The sequence below is a fragment of the Suillus subaureus genome, assembly GCF_016647635.1.
Source record: "Suillus subaureus strain MN1 chromosome Unknown BJ212scaffold_41, whole genome shotgun sequence".
NCBI lineage: Eukaryota > Fungi > Basidiomycota > Agaricomycetes > Boletales > Suillaceae > Suillus > Suillus subaureus.
In genome coordinates, this window is record NW_024538597.1 from 2,911 (window position 1) to 13,757 (window position 10,847).

Below are 10,847 nucleotides of genomic sequence, written 5' to 3' on the forward strand. Positions count from 1 at the left end.
AGATGCTTTGCACTCATCCTATCCTTCACCAACAGCTACAATGACCTTTGGGTCTTGTTGTACGACCATTCTGGTGGCATTGTGTCTCCTTGCTACAACATCAGCCACTATCCAAACACATTTTCCCAAATCATTGCTACTGTCATCTTTGGTAGTCTGGAATGTATTGGGTATGATGCTACCATTACTTTCTGGAAAAATATTCTGCTTCCTCTGCCCCCAGGTGCACACATCCCTGGCTGCCATCCATTTAAAAACCATCCTGCTCAAGCCGATACAATTGACATGGTGACCACACTGCCTCTTGATGTGTTACCTGAGGATCCCCAGGAAGGACCTTCTAGTGGTGCTGTTAAGGTCATACTCAAGGGATAACTGGATCTGAAGGGCTTTGGCCTCAGCTTGTGCGCTGTGCCCCTTACCCGAGTATTGCCCCTTATTTCAGGAAGGCAAGACTAACACATCTGGAAGGTTGGACGGAGTATCATAGTGGATCTGGATGACTTCCAGATGCGGGATAGGTATTGTAGGGCTAATCCAGATGAGTCCAGACTAGAAACTAATGGTAATAGACTGTCGGAGACAGAGGCAGATACAGATAGACTATAGGAATCAATCCTAAGTCTCAGAGGGTGATGAGAGTAGAGATACTCAAGTCTGGAGGATGGGAATGAGTAGAACTAAGATGATATTCGAACTGAGGTGCTACAGAGAGTTACAGGAGGTTATATACTATAGGTATCTAACAGAATGATCAATCAGCAGAGTCTGAGGCTATGTATGAAGCATATTGGTAGTCTATTGGTAAGTAGAAACAGATCACAAATCATGAAACAGAAATGAAACATAGGTAACGGATCAGGGAGCAGGATGGATATACAGATAACCGAAATACCGGAGTTAGGGGGTTACTGAAAAGGAGACAAGCACTGGTTGTGGATTCAGATGAGTTGTGGACCAGACTGGACGAGTGGACAGATTGAATGATGAGATGTTGGAGGGGGATAAGATGTTGATAGGATCAGTGATAAAATGTGGATCTGAGATGAGATAAGGGTCAGATCTGAGATCCAGATATGTGGATATGACAGGCATCCTCTAAAACTCGAGAAAGGAAGATCCCGACTCTCCCTCCCCTCCCTCCCCTTTGTCCCTCCCCTCCCTCCCCTTTGTCCCTCCCCTCCCTCCCCTTTGTCCCCCCCCTCCCCCCTTCCACTTCCACCCCTTGAAGCCATTAGTGCTCCCTTGTTGAACCTTGCATTCTGAGCTCCTGTGGGGGGAGATGATTCCAGTTTTAGTGCTACACCTCATCCTTCCCAGTACCCCAGTACCCCTCAATCACCTGCAGACCCCTGTGGCAAGATCCATGTCAAGGACAAGATATGCAACATCCAGAAGATTTTTTTTACGACCAAAGGCCTTGTTGGTTGTGGGACCATTTGTTATCTTGTCAGCTTGGATGAGGAAGAGTATATTATCAAAGACCACTGGGTGCAGGGTGACAGCAAGAAGGTCATGAACAAGATTGATATGTTGGAGGCAATGTGTGGCATTCCTGGTGTTCCCACATTGGTGGATTACTGGATTGTCAAAAGGTCCGATGGAAAGGCTGACAAAATGAAACAATATTGACATCCAGGTGTCGCAGATGCTGCAAGCATTATCAATACAGTGGCTCAAAAAACTGTCCACATGTTTTGACATTTTTCACTATCTATGATATTGTGTAAGAATGAACAAATGGCTCAAGGACATGCTTATACCACATTGTAGTATGGCTTCAGGGCTTTCATTTGAGCCCTACACCGTGGGAATCGGTGGAGATATGGTGGAGATACAAGGCTCACAAAATGGTGACTCATGCGGACAGTTTTTTGAGCACATATTAAAACTATATAAATCATCATTTATGACACCATAACAATCATGCCACCATTAAATAAATTATCAAGTGGTGTCATTATGTCATTTTAAAACCATATCTAACTATACAAACCAAAAATTTCCATATGTCATGGTTATATTCACCATGAAAGCCACCCCCCCTGCTCAAAGGGATAATATCCTCTCTCTTTCCTATTCTGGCCTCTCTGCTTGTCAAATTTCCTCTAGAACTGGAGTATGCAAGTCCACTGTGGCCAAGTTCATCAAAGAAAGTCACACAGACAAGGAAAACTTCTATGAAGGGCATCCATCCAAGCTCACCTCTACTGATAGGAGGGCTATTATTCAACATATCACTACAGGAAAGGCTGATAATGCTGTCCAGGTCACCTATTACATCAATTCCACCATCACATTCCCTGTCTCTTCACACACTGTGAGAAACATTCTCAAGACAGCTCATCTCAGGTCAGTAACAAGGAAGAAAAGGCTCTCCTCTCTATCACACATATGCAGAGAGGACTAGCACCCTTCTTTTTTCACATATATACCTTGCCATCTGACCCAATCCTATTTATTGTGGTCTTATATGATCATATAACATGCTTCCAGTCCATGTAATCCAATTCTGATGGGCTAAGGCAAAGGTTAGTCATCTCTGCATATGTGTGATAGAGAGGAGAGCCTTTTCTTCCTTGTTACTGGCCTGAGATGAGCTGTCTTGAGAATGTTTCTCACAGTGTGTGAAGAGACAGGGAATGTGATGGTGGAATTGATGTAATAGGTGACCTGGACAGCATTATCAGCCTTTCCTGTAGTGATATGTTGAATAATAGCCCTCCTATCAGTAGAGGTGAGCTTGGATGGATGCCCTTCACAGAAGTTTTCCTTGTCTGTGTGACTTTCTTTGATGAACTTGGCCACAGTGGACTTGCATACTCCAGTTCTAGAGGAAATTTGACAAGCAGAGAGGCCAGAATAGGAAAGAGAGAGGATATTATCCCTTTGAGCAGGGGGGGTGGCTTTCATGGTGAATATAACCATGACATATGGAAATTTTTGGTTTGTATAGTTAGATATGGTTTTAAAATGACATAATGACACCACTTGATAATTTATTTAATGGTGGCATGATTGTTATGGTGTCATAAATGATGATTTATATAGTTTTAATATGTGCTCAAAAAACTGTCCACATGAGTCATGATTTTGTAAGCCTTATGTCTCCACCATATCTCCACCGATTCCCACGGTGTAGGGCTCAAATGAAAGCCCTGAAGCCATACTACAATGTGGTATAAGCATGTCCTTGAGCCATTTGTTCATTCTCACACAATATCATAGATAGTGAAAAATGCAAAAACATGTGGACAGTTTGTTGAGCCACTGTAGATCAACCGCTGTCTTGTCATACTTTGAGAATCACACTTTGAAAGAACAACTGCAAATAATTTGGACCATTATATCTCTAACATGGTTGAAAAGCCCCCAGCATCCCTTGTTCATCCTCTGAATCCACCATCTCTATAGTATACCTCTGATTCATACCATGGCAGACTTTACCCCCATAAATGCAAATAGCTGGAGACTTTGTCAGCATTGCAACACACATTTCGAATCAACTGTACCATTTACATATGTGCATGGTAAAGACAGCTCAGGCCATACATGTTGCCCAAGCTGTGCAAAGCATTATGAGGGATGTAAAGCTATAGAACAGGCTCAATGCCAGCAAGCTACAAGCATTGGTGAGTCCAACTTTGATGAGTCTGAGTCCAATACTAACCAAATTCATTATCATTCATATCACAGACTTCACAGCTGCTCAGCCTGCTGTTGAGCCCTCAAGACATGAGCTGGTAAAAGCAATGTCAGCAGTGCAACATGGAGGTTTGTCATATGAGGGCTTCTGGTCTGTGTACAAAGCTCAATGGAATTATCTTCCAACCTATAGACAACATCTTTCCCAGTCAGCGCTTCAGCCATCCAGCCTACACACTGGCAGGTGACCATGGAAAAATGCTTCCTCCTCCAGTTCCTGCACATGTGAGCATGGGATATACACCCAATCATGCCATGCACCACCTGTATCGCAGCAAGATGGCTCAGGCTGCATCATCAGGGTGCTTCCATCAAGTCATGATTTGGGTCGCCTTACATCACCTGAAACCAGAGGGAAAGTCAGGCACTGTGTTAGTTGGTGTAGGTTATATCAATTCTAACTGGTGCTGCTCTTGACTTACGAAATTTACAGAATATTGAATGTGATGTGCATGTTGCGCTCAACATCACCCTAGCTCAGCTTCAGTCCAAGGTAATCAACCAGCTTGAACCATTATGGACAGAGTGGTCACACAGCCATGCTCTGTCCCTCTACAGCCTGGAGATGCACAAATCGCCAAAGATGATTCTTTATGACCCAAGGCAACTGTCCATTGGTGCTAATGAACCAGTTCTACAAGAATTTTTCATGCATGCAATGCCCAAGGATCCCACACCCAAATTTTATGCAAATGCCCATGTCACCATCCTTCTTGTAATGATGAATGTGCAGTTCAAGGATGTGTTACTCTGGCAAGAGCAATGTGTCAATGTAGGTCTTTTCTTCACGTTTTCAGTGATGCATTTCAAACTTAGCTCAATCTCACAGAACATTGTACTGAGTATCAATGTTGATGTACAAAATGCACTAGCATCAGCATCTAGTATCTCCACAAAGAAAAAGGTACTGCAAAGTCAAGGTAGCAGCAATGATTCCAGTCCATCGCCACCACACCACCCTGCACACAAACACTCCAGGAAGGTAAGTTGAGGCACTTGTATATTGGCAGGTCTAACTATATTTGATACCACAGTGCTCACCTTCGGCTGTCTGGTTTCCAATATCTGAAATTAGCAAGGTCCTGGTAGGTGATGACTTGGATGTCTCAAAGCAATTTGATGTCTGTGGTGGCCCTTCAAATCTGGAAGAGTCACAACCTGTCTTGGCTGCAAGCACTCGCATATCAAAACAACTCTTCTTACCCAGTCAATCTCAGCTACAAGCAGCCATGAAAGCTCAGGGAAATGTACGAAAACAAGCCTCCTCTACTATAGGTATGTGCCTTAAACTTTTAGAATCAGTCAACTAGCTCACATTATGTGATGACAGGTGCTGGATGTATCCCTATCACCTTTCATCTCTATGACATCCCTTCTATTGGCTTTGCAGAGCTCATTTCTATGCCATTCAGTACTGCTGACAGCAAGTACACTGTTGCCATACTCACCATCGACACCAGCTCCAAATCTATGATTGGTTTGGCAGGAAGCTTCAAAACATGTCACCTGTTAAGAACCATGCTCAAAGGAGAGAGAGACTGACTCAGAGGGGCTTGGCCTCAGCTCATACGCTGTGCCCCTTACCCAAGTATGTGCCCTTCATTTCAGAGGAAGTCCGATGATGGTCCAACAAAGTCCGGAGGACTTCTGGAGGAGCGTGGGAAACATCCGGAGGAGCGTGGGAGAGTTTCGGAGGAATGCAGGAAATGCTCAGGAGAGTTCCCACTGCAAGGTAATACTTCTACAGGAAAACAGGATGGAAGGATAGGATGTCCGGAGGTCCAGAGTATGGAGGACAGGAGGTCCGGAGGTATGGAGGGCGGAAGGTATGGAGGGTGGAAGGTACAGAGGGCGGAAGGTACAGAGGGCGGAAGGTACAGAGGGCGGAACATCCAAAGGACAGGATGCCCAGAGGTATGAGGGACAGGAGGTCCAGAGGTACAGAAGACAGGAGGTCCGGAGGTCCGGAAGGAATAGGGGCTACATCGGACGAAGTCCAATGCAGAAGCAAACAGAGGTAGACTACCCTAAGGTAGAGTCAGAGGGACAGGAAGTGGACCTAAGTCCAGAAAGAGGGTAAGTGCCAGAAAGGCAAGACTCTAGCCTAGGGAAGCAATCCCTAGACTTGGGATAGAGACATAGGGGACAAATCCGAAGGTCCAGAATTCCGGCCTAGGGAATCCTTCCCTAGGCCTTATGGAAAAGGACAAGACTCAGACAGACTGAAGTCCAGAAGATGATTGGCAAGTGGAACAGGATCTAAGATGATATTCAGACTGAGGACTCTACTGTAGTTGTACAGGGGTTATATACTAGAGGCTATCTGAGAGAATCAGTAAGCAAAGGAGTAAGGCTATGTACAAGCATGTGGAAACACATTGGTAAGTAAGACAGAACATAAGTAAATGAACTCAGAGATGAAACTAGTACAAGGATCAATCAGCAAGACAGAAACAGAGATAACCGAGAACTGGAAAGGCGGAGATGCCTAAATGGGGATAGGTGCAGGATCTCGGATGGAGGGTGGGAATAGGTCCGGAGATCTGGGGATCCTGTCATATCCCATATGCCAGACATAGATCCCATCATATTCCCACGCTTTCCGGACCTATTTCCGGACCCCATATCCGACTCATTCCTGGATCCCCTATCCTGTCCACCCTATGCACATTCCATCCAGCAAGACATCTGGACTTTACCTCTTGGATTCCGGACTACATCCACCACCTCACATATCTCAGTCCTGTTTCTGCCCTGCCTTCCAGATCCCCAGATCTCTGGACCTCCAGATATTAACTGTTACTATCTCTGGACCTATTCCCACCCTCTATCCGAGATCCTGTGCCTATCCCCATTTAGGCATCTCTGCCTTTCCAGTTCTCAGTTATCTCTGTTTCTGTCTTGCTGATTGATCCTTGTACTAGTTTCATCTCCAAGTTCATTTACTTATGTTCCATCTTACTTACCAATGTGTTTCCACATGCTCATACATAGCCTTACTCCTTTGCTTACTGATCCTCTCAGATAGCCTCTAGTATATAACCCCTGTACAACTACAGTAGAGTCCTTAGTCTGAATATCATCTTAGATCCTGTTCATCACCTTAGACTTGCCCAATCTTCTTCTGGACTTCAGTCCATCTGAGTTTGTCCTTTTCCATAAGGCCTAGGGATGGATTCCCTAGGCAGGAATTCTGGACCTTTGGATTTGTCCCCTATGTCTCTGTCCCAAGTCTAGGGATTGCTTCCCTAGGCTGGAGTCTTGCCTTTCTGGCACTTACCCTCTTTCCAGACTTAGGTCCACTTCCTGTCCCTCCAACTCTACCTTAGGGTAGTCTACCTCTGTTTGCTTCTACATCGGACTTTGTCTGATGTAGCCTCTATTCCTTCCAGACCTCCAGACCTCCAGACCCCCTGTCTTCTGTACCTCCGGATGTCCTGTCCCTCATACCTCCGGGCATCCTGTCCTTTGGACGTTCTGCCCTCCATACCTTTGGACATTCCGCCCTCCATACCTTCAGACGTTCTGTCCTCCATACCTCCGGACCTCCTGTCCTCCATACTCTGGACCTCCGGACATCCTGTCCTCCTGTCCTCCAGACCTCCTATCCTTCCATCCTGTTTTCCTGTAGAAGTATTACCTTGCAGCAGGAACTTTCCTGAGCATTTCCTGCATCCCTCTGGAACTCTCCCATGCTCCTCCAGATGTTTCCCACGCTCCTCTGGAAGTCCTCCCGCACTTTCCACCAGAGTAGCCAGCCTCCAGAAGTCCTCCAGACTTCATTGGACCATCATCAGACTTCCTCTGAAATGAAGGGCACATACTTGGGTAAGGGGCACAGCATACGAGCTGAGGCCAAGCCCCTCTGAGTCAGTCTCTCTCTCCTTTGAGCATGGTTCTTAACAGATCCGGAAGGCAGGACAGAAACAGGACTGAGATATGTGAGGTGGTGGATGTAGTCCAGAATCCAAGAGGAGGTAAAGTCTGGATGTCTTGCTGGACAGAATATGCATAGGGTGGACAGGATAGGGGATCCAGGAATGAGTTGGATATGGGGTCCAGAAACAGGTCCGGAAAGCGTGGGAATATGATGGGATCTATGTCTGGCATATGAGATATGACATCACCCTGCCTTAACTTTGAACACAGGCAGAGTCCCATCCACATCTACATCACTACCACTGTCAGTTCTGTCAGTTGAGCAACTTGTGGCTAAATGCATGTTCTTTTGGAAGGGCCAAAGCATGGGACATTGCCACTTTGCAAGGGAGGATGAACTGGAAAAGACCCTTGACGAGGCAAACTGCCTTTACTGGGGCACATCCTTACTCAGTATGGCCTATACCTTTGTTGATGAGATGCTCAAGATGGGCAATGTGAGCCAAGATATTGAGGTTGAGTTACCACATCTAAGGCTGGTTCATGTGGCACTAGCCATTCCTGATGACCCCGACAATGACCTTGGTGCAAACTATCTTGTTGAGGAGCAGATTAGCAGAAAATTTGTCAAGTACATCAACAACAACTCCACCATCCCCACCCATAGTCTAGAGGGCAGAGAAGCAGTCATTGGATTGTTTTTATGCTTCATGCAACATGTCCAGCATCACCTTACTAACAACATGGTTTACCTGTCTGATTTCCAGGGTGAATGCTCAACCCCTCACCTGACTGTCACCCACAGCTAACTGACTGTACTTGGCGTAGGTTCTGGTAACCTCCTTACCAATTGTCAAGTCCTAACAGGGTCGTGAGTTTGTGCTACTACTAAGCCTTGGACCATCACACTAACACAAGTATCCAGGGCTTTCATGAACAATTTTGGTGGAGGAAACTGCACATCTGCTTTTAACAGTTTCAGGTCCACACATAAATGTAATAAGTTCTGTCGCGCCTTTGGCTTGCAACATTTTGATACCTAGAGTTTTAGTACTCAGCACTATCATTCTTACTGTATATCTGTGCCAATGATTATTCTTGTTCCCTCATGCTGAGGTGATTCTCATAGTATGAACCCTATGTTACTTGTTCAATTGAAAATGTCTGATCAATTTGATGACTGAATCCCAAGTCCAAGTGCAAGCTTATGATGACCAAAGTCAATGGTGTCCATTGTTCAGCATCAGGAGTCCTGGAATGGGTTTGGATGGGTACATGGTGAACCCATGGGTGCATATTCAAATTAGACTACTAGACAAAAGGATCATGCATGTGGTCTGAGCAGACTCCACCAAACAGGAGAATAGGGATAAATTATCTAAAACTGCAAGTGTGGTCTAAGCAGAGTCATGACCAAACAACAGTAATAGGAAATGTAAACTCACATGGTGCAAGACAAAGCAAGTGGAGAGTTGATTCGCAAGTTTATTTAATGAGGACAACCAATCTGTGTGACCAACCAGGTGCAAAGCCAGCACTTCCCTGTGAGGTGCAAAGGCCTGATCCAAGCCTTCATCATTGCCTCAGTAGCGAAAGTGAGAGGAGAGTTGAATCACAAGGTGCAGGGATCGGTCAAGGATGTACAACAATCTAGATAGAAAATGAGCAAAAAAAATGGTTGAAATAGGTGGAGGTGGTGGAAGGGGAAGTGGTGCTCCACTACTCAGTCTTGGGGCAAGGATGGGCCATACCGGACTTCATAGGGAGGGGAGTTTAAGCAAACCAAAAAGGACACTCACCAAAAGGAAACACCTTCATATCCAGTGGAGCAGTCAGAAATCAAAGAAACAAGAAGTTTAAAGTCCAACCAGAGTTCAGGGCCATCATCTGCAGGCAGGAGCCTCCAGAAGGGATTAAACTGGATCAAGAGAAAGAGGAAATGAACTAGAATTAGACAACAACCAAGGAGAACATGATCACGTGACCTCAACCTATCACAAAGTCGCTCTACTAGTAGTAGAATATAACTAGGTATACATTAAATAAATTTGAAGAAAGGATAGTACTGAAACCAAATACTGATCGGACATTGAAAATCCGTGCGGCATCCCGGGAAGTCGAAGTGTAACCAAACATCCACCATAAGCGAGGGATTCGGGTTTACTGAGGATGAGACGACTCTGTAACCCATTGTCTGATGCTAACTTCCTAGTTGTCCGTCTTCTGTCGCTTTTCAAGATGTAGGACTGCATGCTCAAGTGAAAGCGGCCCCGCTTGAATCGGGTGACCGTTCACGTTTACAATGGCCTGATGGGAACATTAGTATTGAGCGTCGTCCTGGAACATATTCCTGGGTAGATGAAAGCAGTGCATACCACCGTGGGCAAATCGATCATATGCATCGCGGTACGCATTACCCGAGTGCGTTTTGGACCGTGTGCTACGTTCAGTGTCTGTCTGACCCGAGTCACCTATCCCCCGCTTCTGGCTTTCCCCAAGCCATCGGAACGCCTTTGGCACCATGAGAATCCCAAGTATCACACGAGGGTGAGTCTCTATTTCAATTCCTCAGACTTTTCTGTCTATTCCAGATAAAAACCAAGAACGATCTGAACGATCTGATCCCTGCTCAACTTGGGCCCTGCGTATAAAGTAATAAACGCAGGGCCGAAGTCAAGCAGGGAATGGAGGTGAGATGTGAGACTCGAGCAATGGGAGGTTGGGATAAGGATGTTGATGAACAATCAGTTGTCCATCAGTTTTGCGCGGGAGCCTGAGGAAATCTGTGATGTTAATGCCTTCTTGTCACCTAACCTGTATGTACAGTTCCATCAAGCCACTCATTCTTACATAATATATGTTGGCTGCACGCTCGTTAAATATGATTATCGTCTCCGCCCCAGCGTTGTTCCATTACTCGCAGAGATATGTTATCCCTATCACTCATAATTACACTCATTAACATGGTACTTAGATCTATTCTAGCTTCGTACAAAAAGCAAATATTTTGGCGACATCATGAGTGACATGATCGTAAGTACGTTTGACCAGACTCGGAGGAGTATAGTGACCTTAGAATTGGGACTTTGCCTCCATTCAATAACTGACTTGACATGGTGATGAACGTCTCTCAGTGTCACAGGCTGTATCCAGCAGTAGAAACCAACATTTGTTATCAAAACGCAAATGCCAGTTGTTGCTGACTGACTGACGTGAGTACTACAATCTCACACATGGTATATCATACGATGAAAACATCGATG

At 45.3% G+C, this 10,847-nt stretch overlaps 2 protein-coding genes across 2 annotated transcripts; both read left to right on the forward strand.

Annotated features, from left to right (window-relative positions):
• Positions 1–3,144: 3,144 nt before the first annotated feature.
• On the forward strand, positions 3,145–4,938 carry BJ212DRAFT_1535061 (uncharacterized protein; the record flags this gene model as incomplete). Its single annotated transcript, XM_041341806.1, has 7 exons — positions 3,145–3,632; positions 3,697–3,774; positions 3,839–4,086; positions 4,139–4,477; positions 4,535–4,687; positions 4,740–4,790; positions 4,855–4,938. The coding sequence occupies exons 1-7, from the start codon at positions 3,434–3,436 to the stop codon at positions 4,936–4,938; spliced, it is 1,152 nt and encodes a 383-aa protein (XP_041188228.1). The 5' UTR covers positions 3,145–3,433.
• Positions 4,939–7,949: 3,011 nt separating this feature from the next.
• On the forward strand, positions 7,950–8,627 carry BJ212DRAFT_1449176 (uncharacterized protein; the record flags this gene model as incomplete). Its single annotated transcript, XM_041338657.1, has 4 exons — positions 7,950–8,081; positions 8,106–8,352; positions 8,413–8,455; positions 8,510–8,627. The coding sequence occupies 4 exons, from the start codon at positions 7,950–7,952 to the stop codon at positions 8,625–8,627; spliced, it is 540 nt and encodes a 179-aa protein (XP_041188229.1).
• Positions 8,628–10,847: the final 2,220 nt, after the last annotated feature.